General features: G+C 51.2%; 1 protein-coding gene across 3 annotated transcripts in view; it reads right to left on the bottom strand.

Annotated features, from left to right (window-relative positions):
• KIRREL3 (kirre like nephrin family adhesion molecule 3) overlaps positions 1-11,456 on the bottom strand; it is a 235,047-nt gene extending 223,591 nt beyond the window's left edge. For all 3 annotated transcript variants that reach the window (XM_052697088.1, XM_052697090.1, XM_052697091.1), the window contains exon 1: positions 11,205-11,456. In XM_052697088.1, coding sequence (XP_052553048.1) covers positions 11,205-11,265 — 61 coding nt within the window. In that variant the 5' untranslated portion in view covers positions 11,266-11,456. The remainder of the gene's footprint in view (positions 1-11,204) is intronic.
• Positions 11,457-22,509: the final 11,053 nt, after the last annotated feature.

The following is a 22,509-nucleotide window of genomic DNA, read 5'->3' as shown; positions in this document are numbered from 1 at the left end:
GACCAACCTCAAACACCTGCCTTTCAGTTTAAAGTCATTCTTCCTCATCCCATTAAGTAAAGGAGAGAGCACCAGCCTCTGCTTACACAGAAGACCCAGCAGCCTGCAATCAGCACTGAGTTCTGCCACAAGCACCGACCTGCTGGATGCTCAACGTTGGTCACCTTAAAGCACATCACATTCAAAGTGGCAGTGGTGTGAAGCACCCAGAGCCAGAACCCTCACCAAGATCTGCAGCTGATGGCTCTGCCCAAAGGCACGAGCAGCCCCACTCCGGCCAGTGACCCACCTCCACCCCACTCACTCTGCTCCAGTGGCACCTTCCATCTGCAAAATACTGTCATTTCCAGCAGCGAATATTTTGCAACACACCCAGCGAGCATAGGAGAAATTGTCATGCAGGTGGCACAGAAGGAGCTGGATTAGAGAGAGCCTGCAAAACCAGGCAGGAACAACAACAGAAATGAGGTTTCCATGGGAAGCACAAAGCTGGACGTTGTTCAGCAAAGCCCCACTCCATGAGGCAAGGAGAGAACCTCGTACAAAAGCAGAAGCTCCCACTGATGCCTTTGTTAAGCTCTCAGAGCAGAGAGATTTCTCTGGAAGAAAAGCAGACCCTGGGACGATTATTTATCACCATGCAAACATCTTCCTCCTCGCCTTTTGTTGGTGGCCACATGCGTCTCCAGCCAGGGGAAAAAAAGCTACCAGCAGGATCAGCAAGGGCTGAGATTAATCTGGCTTCACGTAGATAAACATGAGCAATCAGTATTAAAATTAATATTGAAGTTGTAAGTCACCTTTGACTACATTAAAATATACACTGGAACATACAATAAGCCCCAAACAAGCCCCACTGGCAGTAAGAACAGCTCCCTTATCAACCTCTAACATCCTCTGCACAATGCTAATGGGACGCCAGGCTGCTCGGTGAGGAACCAGCTCTCCTAGGGCAGCACAGATTGACCCAATTCCTGCTGCCATTCCTGCAGCCCAGCTTGGCCGTCTTACAGCACCGACCTCAGCTGCAGAAGGCATCTGGGAAGGGAAAGCTGGCACGGGAAGCCTCAGCCTCACATTACACAGTGGATGCATCTGTGGTGGGCATGGGGGGAGGTGGGGAGTAGAAGGGAGCCCAGAGCTGCAGTGCAGCAAAGCACCTGGGCCTCCATGTGCTTTCCTTCCCAGGAAGGGAGTTTGAGAAGCAGTCTTCTCCTTGTCCTCAGCTTCCCCTTCTCTCCCTGATGGCAGTTCAAGACTTCCAAACCTCCTCCTCTTGCACTGACTCACAGAGGCTGAAATGTTCCCATCACAGGAGAACAGCACGGATGGAGCACAGCAGCACCGCACGCTGTGGCAGCAGGATTGATGTGCATCACCAAACCCAGATGCAGCATCCCAAGGTCAGCTGCCAACACACAACCAAAATAACTGCCCAGTGATGGAGAGGGGTCACACACTGATGAGAGGAGCAGGTACCCATGCCAGCAGGTGCCCCATGCTCCCCCTGAGCACCGCTGTGAGGTCAAGGAGGGAGCAGGGCCACGCTCCGGTTGCTCTGCTCTCAGCATCACTGGCTCACATCTCCTGCAACCACTTCTAACACAGCTCTGCTTTGCTGCCTGGCACGGCCGTACCCAGTCCCAGCTGGCACTGGTATACTCTTAACAGAATCTCTACTTCAATAAGGTGAAATTATTCTTCAATTTTGATGGATCAGAGTTCAAGAGGACAAGAGCTGGAGCAATGACCACCAGCCACAATTCTATGAGTATAGATTTGGGGAAAAGCAAAAGTCCTCATGCTGCTGGAACTGTCACCAACAGAGCTGCATGCCGCCGAGAGGGCTCCAAATAAATAAATAAAGCCAGTCCCTCATTAGCATGCAAATCTATTCAAACCCCCATTTCAATTTGAATTCTATGCATATGATCAGAGTGCAAAATGCAAATTATACAAATGCACCCATATGAAGAAACAAGCAGAAACTCTGCGTGAAGGGATTAGGGCCAGAGTGCTTCGCTCCAAAGATTACAGTGCTGGGGATGGCTTTTGTCAGGGCCCATCCTTTAATGGCCACTGGTTGTGCAGCACTGAGCTTTGCCTACAGACTGCTTTAAAATGCATCTCTGACTTCAGCAGTGGGAACTGTGTCTTGCTAGAGACAGGTTGCAGAGGATCAGGGCATTGGAGCTAGATGACCTTTGAGGTCCCTTCCAAACCATACTATGATTCTGTGATGGGAGGTGTTGGGCAAACTGAATTCAAGAAGCAAGGGATGCTCTTAGCAACAGCACTGCCAGCCAAAGGTCTGCTGGGGGCTCAGAGGTCACCTACATTGATGCAGGGCTGGGCATCAAGCAGCAGCAGCAGGCACCTCCCCAGCTCTGCCCATCCCATCCACCAAGCCAGGGTCTTGAGAGCACAGGAAGGGGCAGAGGTTACAGCCCAGCCTCATTATCCTAATGACAAGGGATGTTTCCCCAGCTTTAAAAGGCTCAGCACCTCCCTCCCCAAGAGCTCTGGCTGGAGAAGATCTGCAAAGGCATGTGAGGAGAGCAGCAGCCCAGCTTGGATGTTCCTCTGCAGACCACAGTGAGAGAGAGAAACCAAACACACCCCAATTTCAGCAGAGTACAGCTCTGAGCTCTGCTCTAACACAAACCTCAGACCCTTTCTCTGGGCCTCCTGACCCCAGAGCACATGAAATCCCACTCCTGCCCAACCCCACAACCAAGCCCCACAGCTGGGAGTCCGCTCGCTTCTCCCTCCTATGCGCACCAAATTCTCAACCCACCATTTATCGTATTACATTTTCATTTTAAAGTAAATACATTTTCAATTAGTACTTACTGTGAGGGGCATGCATCACTGAGAACACTTATTTCTCTTCCTTTCATTATTAGATTAGAAGTCGCTCAAGTTTAACTACATTTAACAGCAGTGGGGATGGAACTGTTCCGCAGACACTAATCCTCCTCCGCCCCCAATCCAGGTGCTGCAAACCCCCCACACTCAGCCTCCAAGCCAATGGCTGCAGCCCAGGGATCTGCCCACCAGCTTCCCAGCTGCTTACACACCCCGCTGCCACAAAAGCTGAACTCCTGCATGGCCGCAATGCCCACACGGTGCTTCCCAAGCAAGGACCAAGTGACTGAAACCCACAGCTCAGAGCCATGCCAAAACAACCCATAAGCATGAGGGATCAGCCCCCACAGTGCCCCAGTCAATATTGTCTGCTCCTGCATCCCCATCTCAATGAGTGACAGGCCATCCAATACTCTTCCAATCCCCCAAACAAACCCCAAACCCCACCTTCATCCCAGCCAAAGCCTTTCCTCCCTGAGAGAGCCCAAGATGATCCCTGCTGCCTGCTCAGCCCTCTGTTAGAGGGCTCATAAGCATAATAGTACTATTACACTTTGCTCATTATGCCTCGTTTTTATTACATGGCCTCATTAAGTTAAGAAGCCTCTGTAATTGAACTGCATCTCTTGGTCTCCGCACGGGGGCTCCAGCTGCGTTTGTCGTCAATCACCATTAAAAACACAGGACAAAAATTACTATTACACCCATTACTGCCCATCAGTCTCTTCAATTGCCTCTTGAGGTCCTCTCTTTACCTGCTCAATGCATCAGGGCCAGGTGAATATCATCAGCACCTTTTTTAATCTTTCCGTACTTTCTAATAATTATAAGCAGATTTTGAGGGTGCTTTCAAAGCAATGGAGTACACACAGGAACACAATGTCCTGGTGGCACACAGGAGAAGGGATAAGCAAAGCACACTCAGACCAAGGGAAAAAAAGCAGTGCCAAACAACACCACACTGCACTGAAATGTGAGATGCTTTACAGGTTTCATCAGGTTAACACCATCTGAGGATTAAGAGTACTGTGACAAATGGGCACATTGGTGGGGGGGTTTGCTGACCAGGTGAGAGGCAATCCTGGGTCAGACAGCTTCTGCAACAGCAGGACTTGCAGTCCTACCTGCACAAAGTACCACCTTCCTGAGTCCACCACTAACATTGCAAAATAACAATAATAATAAAAATCAAAGCACACAGTTTTGGCCAGCCCACCTCACCACTTCCATTCCACTGCTCCAGAATGTTTTCTGCACTCCAACAAATTTCAAAGCTTCAGCTTTTTCTTCTTGATTTTGAATGAGATGCTTCCACTGGGACAGCAGCCCCGATCTGCTCGAGTCAGCAGCAACTCACACAGGTTACAAGCACTACATGGATTTCTGCGTCTGCTTGGGAGAAAGCCAAACCATAGAGAGAAACCTGCCTGCTGGGAAGGATCAGCATGCTGGATCAAGAGTTTGCTAGAGAAACCATTGTAGAGACATCATCAGGGACATCCAGCTGTTTGGCAAGTGCATGGAGTCCTTTTCTCCTCCTTGAGAAAACAGAAGCGCTTTGCCCTGTCCTCTTGCCCTTCTCATCCTTCCCAGGAAAAGCCAGTTTCAGGCTTGTTTCCAGCACAGAAAGTAAGGGGAAAAAAAGGTATGTTTAGGAGATCACAGCTCCTACATGAGAAGCTGCACAGAGATGCTGAGCAAGTGTAGCTGACCCCAGCTTGATGCAGTCAGCAGCTCCCAGAGAAGAAGGGAAGGTGAGTGGTGTCAGCTCTTTAAAGGCAAGCAGAGCCCTGCCTTGCTGGCCTGCATGATGCAAGGGGGCTTTGAAGACTTCAGAGGGTGCTGTGTTTCCCAGCTTATCACAAGTTATATCCATCTTAAACCAACAGCATCATTTTAAGCATGACCAGAGCAAGAGGAATCTACAGAAACCATTCCTGCTGTGAGAGACAGATGCTCACACAAAAAGCAAAACCTCAGATGTACGACGCCAGGTGAGACCCCAACTCACATCCAGCCCGACTGCACCAGTGCCATCAGTGCAGTGAACCCTCCAGCTCCCCAGTACTGACAGAACACACCTTGAGGTCATCCACCACACAATTCCCATTATTATAAGTACAGGTAAAGAAATCACAAGCAATTTGCCCCCTACCAGTAACACAGGCTTCAGTTCAGGCATAAGGAGTTAATTTGCAGCCACTCAAAGCTTTGCTATCTTAAACCTTTCCAGTCCCTGGGCAAGAGGAGGAATGAGCAGAGACAGTGTCAGACTGTGATCAGGAGGACAAAACACTGCAAACAGCTGTGCCTAGTTTTAGCATCTGTTGGCTTTGTTTCTTTAGCACTTGGGAGGGGTCAGGGGGACAGCCTTGTCACTCCCAGCTTATTAGAGACACAGCTGGGGGAGCATCATGTCTCACTCAGATCAGTTGGTGGAAGAGCAACAAATAAGGCAGTACTTCCAACCAGCAGCACTCACTGCTGCAGGCACCCCGTGTCCCCCAGCCCCAAAAGGCACCTTCACACCACCACTCACACACACACAGGTCACGGATGGGCCTGGCACAGCCTCCTCCCCCTTCCGAGCAAAGCGGGGTCACCCCCACGTGCTCCCAGCCGGGATGACCCCTAGATCCACCGTACAGCCATGTAACAGCGGGTACAGCTTCGGGACACCCCGAATCCCCCCCCTCCACATCGCCTGCAGCGCAGGAGGCGCTGAGCCCCGCACGGTGCGGACAGCGGGCTCCGTGCGAGCGCTGCTGCTGCCCCCGCCAGGCGGAAGGGACGCAGTGAGGCTGCAGCCACCCGAGGGGAGCGCAGCGCTGCTCCAAACGGGGCCGCCCCTCAGCATCCCCTCCTCCGGGCTGCGCGGCACGACGCCGCTCCTCGCAGCCCCAGCCCTGCAGGCGAAATCCCTCCGGGGGGACGGAACCCCTCCTGCCGTCACCCCTCTGAACTCTTTGCTGAGCACACAAGTGGGGCTGACATTTATTTAATCCTCATAGTAATGTTGACTGTGTACTTACCGAACACCTCATGCTTATGGAAGACATTTGTTTCCAAGCAGCTTATGCTAAACTGCAGCGATATAAAGGAAACACTTATCCAATATTGACATTTACTGACTGGCAGCATACAGCTTGAATACTCATTTGTGCTGGTGGAGGGGGAAGGGTAAGGCCTGGGAAGGATGAAGGCATTTCTCATCTTTTAATAAGTTAGGCAACATTAATTTGAATGGTGAATACTGGCTGAAAGTGCAAGGTGGGTGCCTAACCTGAGGGATCTGCTTCCTTGAGGGGGAAAACAAAGTAACAGCACAGCCTGAACTTCCATCCAAGGGCAAGTTTGAGAAAGCTCGTCCTTTCCACTCTTACTGCATAGTTAATTTGTAACCAGCAAAGCTCTGCTGGCTCACAGCTGGGGTCCATTCAGAGGATACACCAAAAACACCCGAAATGTTCATCCTTCAGCATCTCAGCACACACAGCAAGGTGTGTCCATCACCATCATGCCACCCAACGACAGCAACAGCCCCCAGCACAACATCAGCAGCAGCTCGAGGTGGGCAGCACACAACACGGCCACACACATCACCCCAGCACAGCAGTTCCACCAAACACAAAGTCCTGGGAAATGGAAGGCAGTTCCCATTAACCTGGTTCACACCTGATGTGCACAGCCCTCAGAATCACCTCCTGCTCCGCTGTGAGATGGAGATGCTGCAGTATCTCCCATTGCACGAGGAGGCGTTGAAGGAACGCGTTAAGACAAGATCTTATCCTGAAGTTAGCATCTGACTTTAACAATGCGTGCGTTCCACCTCCTACTTGCATAGCATGTGACAGCAAATAGGCAGGAGCCCGGAGCCATAACTCAAGGAATATTTTGCTTTTCAGCTTCTTAATACAGCTCAGTAAAAGCAAGAGCTGAGGAACAGCCAAGTGACCTACAGCTCCTTCTGCTCCACTTTGGAGGCTGCCACCAGGGAAAGGCAAACGCTCGAGCTGGGGCTTGCCAGCAAGGCGATGAATAAACAGCCTTTATTATACTCAGAAGGCACATCAAGCCAGGACATCTGTTAGGCCAGTTTCTAAGATCAGAACCCAGCATTTGTTCTGTCCCACTGCAACGCACAGATCAGAAATGGCTCTATCCCCCCTGCCCATATTTTGGCACAGAGGGAAAGAGGAGCACACAAGTGCCGGGGGCAACCCACCTCTCGCCTGGAAAGGGCAGCTCAGGTTTTAAGCTTCATTTCTTCCCAGCCAAGAGAAAAGAAGCCCTGTGCATTTCTTGGCATGTCGAAGTTAATCCTGCAGGCAGCAGCTTCACACCCCCTGTAAGAGCTCTGGGACTCCTGCCAGTCCCAAGGGAGGGCAGAGCACCTTAAAAACCACTGCTTCAACTGCCCTAAACCCCAGCAAATAAGAGTCTGATTTACAACCTATTTGTTTCACTGCCTCCTGATTTAGAAGATAATGTCAGTCACTTCTGTCTCCAGCCAGAAGCAGCCCCCAGTGGAGCCAAAAGACTGACCAGCATTGCTATGGAACAACCTAAACTAGGGCCTTCACCACTTGTTATTTAAGACCAACCAATGGGTAGAAAATAAAGGAGAAAAGAAGCTGTTAAAACCTACTTGGTCCCAAGGAAGGAGCATGCCGGGGAGCATGGCACAAACCTGCAGAACTCATCATGAAATCAGGCTCAAAGGAACGAGGCTCAAAGCAAGCCACGCTTCCCCCCTTGCATCTTTGTGTAAGCAAACAGTTTGTTCAAAGATCTTGATCCTCTGCCAGCTCATGACCTGAGGAGCTCATCAGCCTCTCTCCCCTTTACTTACAGCTACAAATGAAGAGCATTAAGCTTTTTTATTCTAACGTAAGCAGTCCAGCCACAGGAGGCCCTGAAGTGGTGACAGTGAATCGAAGCATTTGACATCTGCTCCAGATGTGTGTGCAATGCTCAGTGCCCAGCACCTTGGAGGTGGGCAGGGCTGCAGTGTTAGCACCAGGGCAGGTGCTTCTCCTCTCTTTCTTTCCTCTGGCAAAGGGCACCCAAACAAATCACAGCTCCTCCCTCTCGGTCTTTTCAGATCACCAAAACCCTATAAGAAAAGCCAGCTTGAGCAAAGTTGGCTGCGGTCCTCCTGTGAATCTCACTGCAGGAGGTGCAGATGGGAAATGAGGAAGCATGCAGAAATCTAAATGCTATTAAACAGACGTTGGGAAAAAGCAATCCTGCACTGCTTCCCCAGGACAGCACACAGTGAGAATGCCCTCAGACCATTGTGCACTTCCCTAACATGAGAGCAGAGGATTCACCTGCTGCCTTAAGGAAAGGGGCTGAGATGCTTCCCTCGCAATGCTTCTCTGCTCTCTGCAGGGATGCAGCAACCAGCTTTGCCCCTAATTACTCATTTCCAGGCCCAGGGCTGCTGAAGGCAGCGTAAGCCCAAGCACCCCTTGTACCCAGCATGATGCATCAGTCCTTGTGCAAACTCCTCCCAGCACCTTCCCCACAATGCTATAATCCCCATCAGGCCCTTATGTGATTGTAGAGAATTTACTTCCAGGGAGGAACCAAGTGAACTGTGAAGGAGAAAAGGAGAAAACCACCCTGCGACACCCAGAGAACTCAGAACTCCTCACGCCGAGGGAAAGGGAACATCTTTGGAAGTAGACTCCTAGACAGACAGGAATCTTCCCATCCAAGATACGTTTCTGATCCTGCAATTGCATGTAGGTTATTGCAGCACAGAGCAGCAGGAGGAGGCGGTGGTTGCATGCACACAGTATTTAGGGGTGCTGCATGCAGAGCATATTTAGGGACACTCCTTCCCACAGCCCTTGGGGCCAGGGCACTTCCTCCATTGCTTCCAGCCTCATCCGCTTTGCATGACACTGCAGCAGAGGAGGGCAGGGGGAGACAGCTTTATGGAAGAGTAACTTTCAGAAAAGGAGTCTGCTTCAGCCTGTTTGCAAGGATGAAAGACACCAGAAAGTCAAGACAAGGCGCTCAGCTTTTCCTGGATTACCTCAAGAGAAGCACAGAAACCCAGAGTTCCTCCTCTCAGACTATTGCCTGCGCTCAGCAGCAGCCCCTGGCAGGGAACAGTGAGCACCTTTCCCCCCCTCCATCTCAGCCTGCAGGGCTCACAGGAGCAGCAGGCAGCCAGCGTGCCACCAGGAGGCACAGAGGCCATGAAGTACAAACCCAAGGGCACAGACACACAAACAGTGAAGGAAAATGCCACCGAGGCCATGGGGGGACTTCTGTAAAGGAAGGTATGGCCAGGATCTGGTATAATAGCAAGGTTTTCTGCAGAGCTCATCCTGGCTGCCCTTGACTAGGAGGAATTTAAGTCCTGCTTGCCTTACTATGGCAAATCCCTCCAATCCACTCAGCTGTTGCAGAGAAGGCACAGCTCTGTCTGCCCCCTGCACACAGAAAGGGGCCATCAGAACTCCTTAAGGGGTCAAAGGGTTTTAATTAGTCCTTCAAGCAAGTTTTGGCCCACCAACTCCCAGCAGAGCAGGGCATGAGTGCCCTCTGGATGAACACAGAGCATCCCCACCCCACAGCCCAGCAGCTGCTGGAAGCACTGCTGCCCACAGAAAGCAACACCACATCTGTAACACATCTGGACACACCTGAACCACCCCAGCAGCTGCTCTGGGGGAGGCAAACATGACAGATACTAGGAAATAAGCTTCAGCTCCTGCACCCAGGCTGCTCCTTCCCCAAAGCACCATGTGGCTGGGAAAGTCTTTTGCATGAAATCCCATTGCATGGCTTCACCCTGAAGGGAGAAAACCACACACTGCCAACAGCCCCCTTTTCTCTATACTATAAACAGCAAGTGGAGAAATGCATTTGGCTCTTCCTATAGGAGGAAGCAGCCTGAAATGCTCTGCACGGCACTATCTCTGCCTCACAACCATGAATAAGCAAGGTAGCAGATGCACATGGCCCGGGAAGGCACAGCCAAGGAGCTACATGGGCATTCAAGCCACTATTAAAAAGTGCATTAGCCCTTATAGAAAATAATGGCTGCAAATATGGAGGAGGGAAAAAAAGGAGAGGAAAAAAAAAAAAGAAACAAATCCCTGCTGGATCTGAGACAAAGTTCTTTGGCTCCATGAGCAAACTGCCATTTGACCCATGGAGAGCTGAGACAGCTGAGGGAGCAGAGAGGCCAGGATGAGATCCCAAATTGCTCCCATCCCCACTGCACCGGGGAGTTCAGATTTATTCAGCCAGAAATCTACATGGAAGACACAGTGGGTTTCTTTTGTGCAGAAGGAAAGGAGAATGCAAACACAGCTTTCCCCCTGAAGGAATATTAGTACTAGCAGAGAGAGTGAGAGAGGGAAAGGGAGAGCAGAGCAACAGCTCAGCATCGCAGCCGAACGGAGGGAAGAAGCCGGGGACAGCTCAGAGCTCAGCCTGCTCGGAACACCGGGCGTAGGGGAAGGCAGCGGGTGGTGGGGATGCTCAGCATCGCGTCTGGCCGAGCACAGACCCAGCTGCCCCTGGAGCAGCTCCGCTCTCTCCAAAAGTTTTCTCCTTCATTTAATCAACAGATGGAGGAGCTGCGTGGGTTTGCTTTTTTCCCTTTATTCCAGCAGCCCCAAGCCCTACCCTGACACAAAGCAGCGCCGGCTCCGGGACCGCAGCAGCGCGACACAACAGACGGCATTGAGCTCCGGCACCGAGCGGCGCGGAGCCCCGCGTCCTCCACAGGTGACACAGCCCAGGGACCGCACACCGAGCGCCGCATCCCGCACCGCATTCCCCCGCATCCTTTTCTTTAGGGCGAGGACGCCGGCAGCAAAGTTACCGAGCGCATTCCCGCTGCTCGCCGAGCTCCATCCCCGGCTCCGCGCTGTCGCGGGGTGCGATAGGGATGCAGCCACCTCCAAAACCCTCGGGATCCCCGCTCTGCGCTCAGCACCTCCCGTGTGCTCAGCACCCCCCGCCGCCCCCCGAAGCGCTCCACAGCCGCATCGCCCGCTGCCCTCCATTCTCGCAGCCCGAAACCGAGCCCCACGGCCCCGGGGTCGCCGAGCAGAGACGTGTTTACACACAAACACCGTCTAATTAGCGGAGCTGGAGCAGAAAGAACTCATTTGCATGCTAAAGATTTTTTTTTTTTTATAAGGCGAGCCGCCTCAGTGGGGATGCATGCAAAACAACTCCGCAGTCCTCCTTCATCCAGGGAAAGGCAAAAAGCACCTCGAGGGGCAGAGGGGGTCCCCGCCATCCGAAATCCGGCTCCCCCCGCGCCCGCCCCGCTCGGAACTCAGTGCCGGGCCGGCTCTTACCGTGGCTGAGCAGGAAGCAGGCGAGCAGGAGGAGGAGGAGGTCTGCCTGGAAAGCGCTCATTCCTCAGGGTGGGCTCTGCGCCGAGGTGGGGGGCTCCGTGCCGGGGGGTTCAGGCCGCCGCCCGCCGGCTTCGCTCACGCGGCTCCGGCTCCATCGCCGCCGCCGCCGCCCCCCCCAGCTCCTCCCCCGGCAGCGCTGCCGGGAGTGGCGGAGCGAGGAGTGAGGCGAGGCGCTGCCCGGCTTTTGTGGGAGGGGGGAACCGGGCTGTGGGGGGAGTTACTTGTGAGCTAAGGCGAAAGGGGGGGGGGAGGGGGGAGGCAGCCTGGCGGCTGGTTTTTGTAATCGGGGGAAATTGCAATTCTAACCCCCCCCCCCCCCCCCCTCCTCAATAAATAAATAAAACAAACAAAAAAAATCCCAAAGCCTTACAAGATACAAAACCACAAAGAAAATGAAAGTTAAAAGATAACCACAAGACTTAGATATTAAAAAAATTCCACCTCATTTGCTGCTGCACAGCTGCTCCAAACTCACAAGCAGCATGAGATGCACATAGGGGCACAAGTGTGACTACAGTAAAAGAAAATCCAACCCCACCAGCTCACCTTGATTTCCTCAAAGGAGAACGAAGCAGCACTGCAAGCACTTTAGAGTTGGGCAACATCTTTCCCTCCTCACCCTCTTTTCTGGAGGGGAGGAGGAAGCAAAGCAGGCCCACACACCTGAAGTCAGGAGCCAAAAAACGAGTCCTAACCGCCCGGACCCAGATTTAAATTACATTTGTGCAGCCACAGGTGTGGAAGGACCGCGCCGGGGGGGGGGACGGGGAGGGGGAGCTCCCAGGTGGGGCCGTGGGGCTGCCCGTTTGTTGCAGTGACCCTTGATGAGCTTTAGGGCTCCTTTCCAGTATAACAAATCAATAATGAGGGAAAAAGAAACTTTTCAGCCAGCACAAACGCACATCGCACCTCATCCCATCCCATCCCGACCCCGGGAGGGGCAGCTGGGCCGCTCGGCACAATTAGAGAAAGAGCGTTGGAAAGTAATTAAAGCTATAGGCTCTAATTACTCGCTGCTGTGCTGTAAGGTGAACTTCAAACGGGGCCGGCCCGGCTCTCCGCGCTGCGCCGCAGCTCCTGGGAGCCCCGGGGGGGTTGGGAGGAGCTGCCTGCGCTGGGGGTAGAGCTCGTTAGTCGTGCTAATGAGCTGCCCGGGTTACCGCCCAGCTGGATCGATTGGGGCTCGTGCCGCTCTCGAGGCGGCGGTCCGTTAGCGGTTAAGGGGTGGGAGCTCAGGGTCGGCTGCTTCGCTTAACGTTCGTCCTCCCTCGCTCCGAAAACAAAACCGACGTGAGCAGTTCTGCACGCGCGTGCTGCTTCCCCACCCCTGAGCTTTGGGACAGAAGGGTGCGCGTTAAAACTGGGGGGTTTGCAGCTGTCCTCCCGCCCCTCGTGCAGCAGCGCCAGCAGCCCCAAAGCGCTGCGCGTGGCACGGAGGTGCCTGCAAAGGTCGGGGCGCTGGGAGCACAAAGCGAGCTGCAGCTTAAATCCACGCCGCCCCGTTTCAGCAGGAATCGCGTTCCTAAACAGCTCTCTGCTTTCCCGGTGTGTTTTAGTTTAATCTGCAAAATGCTGTTTGCTTGCAGACCGTGGGTACTAATGCATATTAAGGCTGCTACACGTGTAAGGCGCCTCTGTGAAGCTTCAGGACTCCATTAACATTTTCATGGCAATTCTTTTATTATTTTTTTCCCCCTTCCATAGAGAATATGATCTCCTGCCTGCATTAAAAGCAGCCGGATTTCAAACTTCCAGGAGAAGAGAACAGTTCTCTTCATTTCCTTCCCAGTGAAAACATTTCAGCTGGAAAATTCTCATCGCTGTAGCGCTGACCTTTGTGTAGGTCTTTAAATCCTCAATGAAAGCAGCATGTAACTGCAAAGTTTTATTAACTGATTATCCCTGTGGTTCTGTCTGGCTTGGCAATCAAATTTGATTTAGGGGTACTTGTATTTGGTGTGAAAATTCAGGCTGTGGGCATCATTTTGGGTTGCTGCAGCTGATGTGCTCCAGCCATGCACCAAACGGTGCTGCAACGTTGCCTGGCCTGGGAAAGGCATCGCCAAAGGGAATCAGATGGGGTTTATTTTTGATTATTTAGTCAAAGCGTGATGCTGGGAATGAGAGACGGGCAGCCCCTTCTGTCCTCCAACTTTGAAAGTCAAAGAGGACGAAGCACGAAGCATCTTCTTTCATTTCCACTCTTCCCCCCCTTTGTTTTTTCCCCTGGTGTTCCGCACTGACAAGTGCAGTAGATATGAAACATCACAACAATGAACACAACTCCTTTTCTCATGCCTTTGACTCTCTTACTTCCAGGCTATTTACCAAGAAGCGCAAGAAACGAAATGTTCTGAAATACTGCAGCAAAATGGAAGAAAAAAAAAAAGGGAGAATAACATAAAGCATGTAAGCAACTTGGTAAAAATGAAGCAATACTGATGGAAAATTGAGTTTTAAACAGCAGGACAACAGCAGCTCAGATGGATTTCCTTCTCGGGTATTACAAAGCTAAGGCAAGCACCTGGAAGAGAGGCAGGCAGGGATATAATCACACGTTTCCTGTGCTGTAAAGGCTCGTGATGCTACAACACTGATTGGGAGCCTGCTCTGCTTCAGGCTCACCCCATGGCCACCCAATGCTGTCTCAGTTTCCCCCTCTGCTTGCTTGCAAGGTGAACATTGAGTGGGAAGAAAGGCAGCCAAATGAGCAGGGTAATGGGAGGGAGGAGGTAACACCACAGTGCCAGGATGCTGAGGAAGGGCAGGGAGACCTTTGCATTTCATGGTGTCCCATGTGAAGGGAGTGCAGCTACCCCCCTGCACCCCCCACAGTGTGAAGGGCATTTGCAGTGCTGCAGTTTTCAATGCCACCAGCATGCAGTTCCAGCCCCTTCCCACGTCCCTCTGCTGACCCTTTTTGCAAACAACCCAACGCAGCCCTGGGATGCAGATATGGGACCGTCTGTGCTTTCTTTCTCTCCTTGCCACGTGGACAGCTGCCAAAAATCTCTGCTTGTGGCACTTGATAAAGCTCTCATACAGTGAGGAGGGATGGGCAGCAGCAGCCATGGGGAGAGAAACGCTGAGGCCGTGGGGGTGAAATGCCACAGTGCCCCAAATAGAAGCACACCCATAACTTTCATGCTCCATGGGGACATGTGAAGAGGCAGAGGGCTGTGCAGTGCTGCAGAGCAGCTCATGGTCGATGAGCAGGGACCGCTGCCAAGCTTTGGGGTGAAAATCTACATGTGTGTCTGGGGCCGAGCAGTAACTGCTTGGTAAGGCCCATTGAACCTCTGATGCTGAAGAACATAAGGGGTTCCCCATCCAGCTCTGACTTTTGCAGGCTCCCATCTCTGGGGGCAGCATGGAGCTCTCAGCATCCCCATGGGCTGCGTGCCATCAGATGCCATGGCACTGCTTGGTGGGACTCCTTCTCTGTGCCAGCGATGCCTTCTAGTGCTCCTTTGTGCTGCTGTCACCCTGAAAGCTCTTTCGGAAATCTGGCCTGGACTTCATGGCAACGGAGAAAAGCAATGGATGCACAGAAAATCCCCAAAGATGGATGGCACACAAAGGGTTAAATGAAGCATTTGTATAAAAACAATGCATCCCATTTTTGCTTGATTGGCACCTTAATTAGGCCTGTGTCCTTTTTCCTGCCACTGCAATCAGATTGGAGAAGAATGGGAAGCTTCACACCGTTATATTTATCTCAAGATTACAAGATTTCCATTTTTTTTTCCAGTGCAAAGGAGAGAAACAAAGCAAAACAAAAAAACCACACAAAAAAAACCAACCACTGCAGCACCTTATAAACGTGGCAAAGGAATTATGTTATGTAGGGCTCAGAGAAAGCATGGCTTCCTGATTGCAGCACAAGGATTAATTTTATTGTGTTAACGAGGGATTGTTATTGCTATAGGAGAATGGGAAAGAAAAGTTCTCCCTTTCAAGTCTGCCAGCAAGGAAATGAGGGCCGGGGCACTGAAGGCAGCATTGAGTGCAAGAACTCCAGCAAAAGAAGGGAGCCGGGGTCCCTGCAGCCTTGGCCATGCGCTTTGCCTGCCCTGGTGCAGGGGTTTTGCTCAGGATTAAATGGCACAAAAGCTGAACGGCCGCTGGGAAGCAACGGCTCCTCTCTGCCCTGGGAAATTCTCTCTTTGTTTGATTGAAGGTCCATAAACCTGAATAACTGCACAGCGATGGCTCTGCGATGCTCACAGGTCCAAAAAGGAGAACCTGTGGTACCCCTGCACCTCCCTCCCTGCCTTTTCCCATACCCCAAAGCACCCCAAGTAGGGGAAAATCCACCAACCCCCCCCCAGTTCATACCTTCTACCCCTCTCTGTGAGCCACGGCTCACTGCTCTGCCCCATCTTTTAATTCCAGAGGCTTTCCATCCCCAATCAAGGCTGAGCCTTGAGAGGAAGGCAGTGCTGGCTGTGGGCAGTGGTCCCAGCCCTGTGACGTGCTCAGGTCTGATTTGCAGCGGAGCGGTTCTTCATTGAGCAAAGATAGAAATGATGCCATTTGATTGAGGTGGCTAATTACACAGCTCAAAGAGTAAATTACAGCTATCAAATATCCCAGTGAATATTCACTTACAAATAGAGATGGAGGAAAATGAAATTTTTTGGTTTGCTGGCAATTTTGAAATAAAAACATTGTCTCCTTTGGGGGATGTTAACCAAGCCTTCTGAAAACTCCTCTGCAACTGTTAAATTCAGGCGTGCTTTGTTGGAGGCCAACTGAGCAGATTGCTCTGATAGCCCTCAGCCACTTCTTTTCTATTTTGAGGTTCTGTGCTTTCTTCTGACCTTTGGAAAACATTTGCCTTCACTTTAACGTTTTTCTTTCTTTTTTTCTTTTTTTTTTAAGTGACACCATTGAGAGAACTGTGTTTTCTCTATTGGGGCCATGCTGCCCAGGTGTGTTTCCCCTAAGGGTCCCCTGGAGCTGCTGTGCTGCTGAAGACTCCTTGCCACGCTGCCCTCAGTTTCTCCACCAGCTCTGTGGGACAATGCAGCCATTGCCTGCCAGGTCTTCTTGCTGCAAAACCCTGCAGCAATCACTCCTCCTGTGCTCCTAGGAGTTTTCCCTTTGCATCCCTGCTGTTCCTTCCTCCTCCTTCCCCGGGTAATGAAAGGGAAGCATGGCTTGGTATGCATCTCCGTGCTTGCAAATTGCTGGGGCTGATTAGGAAACAAAAAAATGAAGACAGTTCTCATGTATTTTCCTCTTCCTTGGCCCTCAGAAGCAAAGCCAGAGCCCACAGAAACCCCTCCTTCCCCCATGTCTCATTATAAGCAGTGTTGTGCATCCCAAAACTTCTTGTCCCAGTGCTTCTGGGGCCCTTGAGGATCCCCTAATTTGCCCCGTGCCACCCTTTGTCCTGGGAGAGAAGATGTTTTGCCATGTGCAAACAGCACGCGGGAGCACAGGGGACTTGTTATCCCATCCTCTCCAGCTGTGGGGCTCAGCATGGGATGTGAGGGCACACGTGGGGTTTTCAGCCCCCAGGAGCTCAGGTCCCTCTGGGGTCTGCATGGGAGGATTGGAAACAAGAGAACAAAACACTGAGCTGCGTGTGAAATGCATGGCAGCTGAGCTGTGGTCGGGCACCGTTTGGGTGGCACAGTGTGGGCACGGCCAGACAGCACCCCCTGGAAATGTCAGACACTGGGGGTTGGCTGCATTTGCAGTGTGTGCTGATGGCACTGCATTGGCTTCGTTGTGTTGGGCAGAGGGGTGATTTTTCCCTGGTGCATGATAGATTTTGCCCTAGCATGGGTCACGGAAAGCCCAACATTGATGGGTTTCATCTAATTTCAATTACAGTCATTAAAACTTTTGCTCGCACGAGCTGAGCCTTTCCAAAAGCTGTCAAATGACAGCCCATTAGAGAGCGGTTATTTATAGTGGGGAATGTTAATTTTACAGGATCACAGACCAGTGATTCAGTGCCTGGCGTTGCTGAAAGGAATCACTCACAGGAATGAGTGTTCACTGACATGAAAGCACCCCAAATCCACAACCTCTCTGCAGCAGAGCTCCAAGAATCTGTCAGAACCCATCGGCAGCAGCCTGGGAATTCATGGGCAAGCTGGGGAGGTTTGGGCTCTAAATCCATGGGGAGAAAGGAGAGCATCACACACTCCGGAGCCCATCAGGAAAAGGGCTTGTCTCCTCTGGGGATCCTTCTGCTGGGCTGGCAGCACTGTCCCTCCCTGCTTGCCCTGCGGTGATGCCACCCAGTGGCCCAGCAGCTCCTCTTGGCCACCTCCGAGCACTGGGGGGGGGGGCAAGAAAGAGAGACAGGATTGGCACAGCCCAGGTCAGGCTGATCTCTGCTCCCCTGTCTGCCTTGCTGCCTAATATCAAGCCCCTTTGGGCGTGGGCCTCCCTTTTCCATCATTTCTCCAGCCCCTCCTGCAGCTCTGACCTTGTCTGAGCCACCGAGGCAATATAAAGTAATACGATAATCATAGCAATGATAGCAATAATCATAATAATAAGCCACGCTATGGCTAGGGCACCTGTCACCTAGGCATGTGAGTGCCTATGACAGCTAGCTATTACATACCTAGGCTAAGTGTAGTGGTGCCACGGCTGAGTGTTAACAGGAGAGCAAGGGAATAGAAATAGGGAATAGGAAATAGGCTCTGATAGCACTGCTGGAGTCTGGAGGTCACTGAATGGCCCCCCAGGCCCTGCTGGTAATGAATCAGCAACAACAGAGAGATGTTTTCAGGTATCTGCAGAGAGAAAGGAAGATGCTGTGCCACATCCCTGAGGGTCGGGTGAGGTTTTATTGCAGGATCAGCAGCAGTGAGGGACATCGCCGCAATTCACTCCGGCCAAGTTTATGAGAGGAGCAAGGCAGGGGCTCTGGGGCTGTGAGCACAAAGCACTGTTAAACCAATGTATCGAGGATGGTTTGGGCTCTGCCTTGCTGCAGGGCTGTAAATCTATTCGGGATGATTCGCTCACAGGGTCTGTGTTCGTGTCTATAAAACAGGGAGGGAGATAGCGGGGTGTTGGGGAACGATGCTACGGGTGGGGGAGAAAGGCAGCTGGGACACAGTGCTCTTGGGGTTCTGCACCACTGCACACGTTATGGGCATGGCTCGTGGTGCAGCAGTTTTTCACACAGGGTTTTCCCCTGTATTTGGGTGCCTAAATCTCCTAGGTGGCATTTCCAATGCCCCAAAGCACAGCGTGGCAGTTTTCAATGATCGTCAAACAGCAGAACTGCTGAAAATCTTCTGTCTGACCCCACCAGCATCAAAACGGGCCCCCCCAGGACCACCCACCACCCTGCCCAGCCCTTGTTCCTGCACCAGCTCTGCCACTTTAAGCTGCTGGAATAACTTCATTGCATGGACCGCTTCACCTCCTCTCTGTACCTGCAACTAAGCCCATCTCCCACTATTCCCTTTGATGACTTCTCTTCAGCTGCTGCAGAGGAGAAATGCTCATATCAGCAAACAGATGGCGGCTGAGGCATGTAGCATAAAATATATTTATCAAGGCAAACAGCTGTAGCCCATTTCATCCCAAAGATTTCTATTAAAAGTTCTCTGGAGCTACAAGCTGCTCTGACTTGCAGCCGGAATAAAGCCGAGGGGACAAACAGCTTTTGCAAAGCGTTTCTTTCCCTCCCTTGGCTCTTTTCTTTGCAGCCTGAAGAAAGCCCGACCCTGGCTTGAGGGAGCATGGGCACCGTGAGCAGCCCTGGGTGGCTGGGATGTGAGAGCTGAGAGCATCACCGCGTGTCCCCCTGAGCCTGCGGCTGGGCACGCCGTGCATGGAGCTGCAGGCTGGATGGGTTTTGCATCCAGCGACGCCTCTGCTCGAACCTGGGTCACTCCCAGACCCCAAAGGTGATTTTCTGCCCTTTCTATTTCACTGTTGGCTTTGTTTTCATTCTTAAGAGACCTCCATGCCACATTTCCAATAAAGAGACATTTGGAGGAAACGCAACGTTTTTCATAAACTCGGAGTAGATTTTTTTGGGCAGACATTACTTTCACAGTGTTGTAAAATTCCCAGCTTCTGCTGCTGCAACATTGACAAAACCATGAAATCCTCCTGGAATGGAAATTTCCATATTTCGTGTGAAATGCGCCATCCAAACGCTGAGCTGACGTGTTGGCTCCAAAATCATCCCAAAATGGGGGGTTCCCATTTTCATTTCTGCCAGAACCCTCGTGGCTGTGGGAAGCCAGGGCAGAAAATATGCTGGGAGCAGAGGTGGACTCAACATCGAGCCACAGAGAAAGGCAAAACCAGAGTCCATTTCCCTCTGTGACGTATCTCTTTGTGTCACCTGCTGCAATCCCCAGTTCCCCCTTTGCTCTCTGCCTGTGAGGCATCCCATCTCAGTGAGGAGCTGCAGATGGAGATGTACACCGCAGCCATCTCCCACCCAGTGGCATTTCACCTTATCCAAAATAGCCCTAGCAAGCCAAACCATCGCTCTTTTCTTCTCCACTCTCTCTCAGAAGACCTTTTCTCTTTCTTTTCTTTTCAGTGTGCGCACAGGATCGCAAACAGCATATGCGCAGTATGAAATATTCCTGGCAGTCCCTCCTTTTTAATTGCATGCTGCTTCCCCAGCCAACAACTACACGTTGCATCCCAAATTCAGCTTGCTATTTCGAGTCAAGCAAGCAGTGGGATGAGAAGTTTGCCCTAAAAATGTGCTCAGTGGAGTCGGGATGCCATATGTGCGTGGAGGTGCTGAGAGCTTGTTGGCTGCCCACAGAACTGGGAAACCACGTGGAAGGGGGCAGTGGGACTGGGGGGAGGCCAGAGGCTGGCCTGGCTCCTGCAGTGTCTGCATGACTCTGGATTATCTCATTCCTTCTCCTTAAAGCTTTGCTGCTGGAAGGATGCAGTGCAGTGAGTTGGTGCAAACCTGGTTGGTGATGCTCCTGGAAGATGCAGGAGCTGTGAGGGAAAGGGTACAAATCCCTGCGTTCCCACTTTAATTTATTGCCCTAAAAAACACCATCCAGGAGCCTTTAAATGAAGAAATGAGCTCGAGTTCACCGAATAAACCAGCCACACAGAAACGCTTCTGCCTCTATTCTGAGCAGAACTGCGATGGGGAAGCAAAGGGATTGGGAACAGAATGCCTTTTTGGTAATAAATGGTAATTATTGGTAATAATGAACTTTGGGGTTCATTATTCAGGACATGAACTTGATGATCTTTATGGATCCCTTCCAGCTTGAGATATTCTATGATTGTTGCAGCCCAACATCACTGTAACCCAGTGATGCCCAATTATTGCAACCCTTTAGTACTCTTTCAACCCAGTACATATTATTTTTGCAACCAAATATGATATTTTTATTGCAATACTATTGCAACTTGGTAATACGCTGCAGTGCTGAAGTTCTTCCTGCAGGCTGCATGAGCTTGGCTACCAGCAAATCAAGCTAAAGTTGGAATAATTCACATCTTTGTACTCGATTGGCCGAGTCCTGGCCATTACTCTGCAGCCTTCCTAGAGGCAGCACGTAAATCACTCCACCAAAAGAGTGTGGGACTGAATGAGTGGATTCAGAGGATGCTGGGTGCACTGAATATTCGCCCTTCTTGCTACAGGCATCCCCACAGTTTCCCAGTTTCCAAAGCCCTGGGGAGGACCCTGAGCTGCTGTGCATCTCCTGGGCTTTGGCACATGGAAAGGGGAGCAGAGAATCACATCTCACCTCCAAAGCAGAGACATGAAAGGAGGGAGAGCAGAGAGATAAAAGCCACGAAGTGGCAGCAGGAGGCAGGGAGAAGAAAGATACCAGGAGAACAAGCTGGCTCCCAAAACATCCCTTGTTGTGCTGCACTGAAGACCAAAAACTTGCACTTGGAAGGCTTTTCCAAGGGGAGAGGCTGTGAGCTTTGCTGCAACCACTGCCCTGGGGTCCTCAGTGGGTTGGCTTTGAAATAGCAAACCTATCCCCAGGGCTCAGGGGAACTGAATTTTGAAAGGAGTTTGTAGCAAACGCCAGCTGAACCCATTGCTGAGGCAAATGAGGTGAGCAGGTTTTGGGTTGAAAAGGGAAAAGAACAGAGAGTCAAAATGCTTCATTTCTGTGTATCTCCAAATGAAATGCTTGGACTTTTCATTTTCAAATGCAGCTTTTACATGGAGACGTGTCCAACCAGAACATGAAACGGGCTGGGAGGTCATTGCACAGTGCTCACCTGCCCTTGCTGCACCCCAGCCCAGGGCTTTGGTGCTTGCTGTGCAAGGCTTTTCGATCAGCAGAAAAGAGGCTTCCTTCCATCTTTCTGACTCATTGAGTAAAGGGGGAGAGGGGGAGTAATAACAAAAAAAAAATACAGAATTAACTCTAAAAATGACCTTCTTCTGAAAATAATCTAAAAATGAACTCCACAATAATCTCCCAGGTGAAAATTTCTTGGAGCCTGGCTTGTCTCTAGGAAACATTCCAGCATTTCTAACCAAAATAACCAATAAAACCCCATTTTTATCCAAAACTGGTGATAGCAAATCAAACAGCAGCAAGAAACAAAACCCTGAGAAGCATTTGGAGTTTGTCAATTTCCTTTAGTCCACATTTGGAGTAGAAGAGATTTCCCTGAGGGTTTACTTACTAGCATAAAAATATATATATATATATATATATATAAAATCAGTATGATTCAATTTGGACCAAAACTGTCATCTTGGTATGAAAACTCCAAATGTTCAATTTGAAGTATTTGAAACCAAAATTTCCAACCAGATGGGATAACTGCATCCACGGGCAATGGAAGAGCCACTGATGTCATCTGCTTGGGCTCCAGTGAGGCAGTTGGCACAGCCCCAACAACATCCTTCTCTCTAACTTGGAAAAGTGCAGCTTTGATGGGCAGACTGTTCAATGGATGAGGAGCTGTTGTGAGATTCCACCAGAGAGCAGCGCTCAATGGATGGAGATCAATGGCACTGGTGCCCCTCAGGCATCATTACTGGGACCAGTCCTATTGAACTCCTCCATCTTCGGGTTCAGCTTTCACTTCTGTTTCCCTCAGCTGTGATTTTCCCCATTCACCTTTTTCTTCTCAAGGTGTTTCAGACCTGGAAGCCCTGTGTGTATGGAGGACAGCCCTCCATGTCTCCACTCCCCACCTCGATGGGCTTTTTCACCTTTCCATGCACACTCCTGACCTCCACCGCAGCAGCTCTCTGAGTGAGGATCTACCTGCCTGCTTCCCTTATTCCCAG

Source organism: Tympanuchus pallidicinctus, unplaced genomic scaffold (genome assembly GCF_026119805.1).
Source record: "Tympanuchus pallidicinctus isolate F22 unplaced genomic scaffold, pur_lepc_1.0 scaffold30, whole genome shotgun sequence".
Classification (NCBI taxonomy): Eukaryota; Metazoa; Chordata; class Aves; order Galliformes; family Phasianidae; genus Tympanuchus; species Tympanuchus pallidicinctus.
Note: the sequence above shows the minus strand (reverse complement) of the source record. Positions and strands in the feature narration are given on the sequence as shown.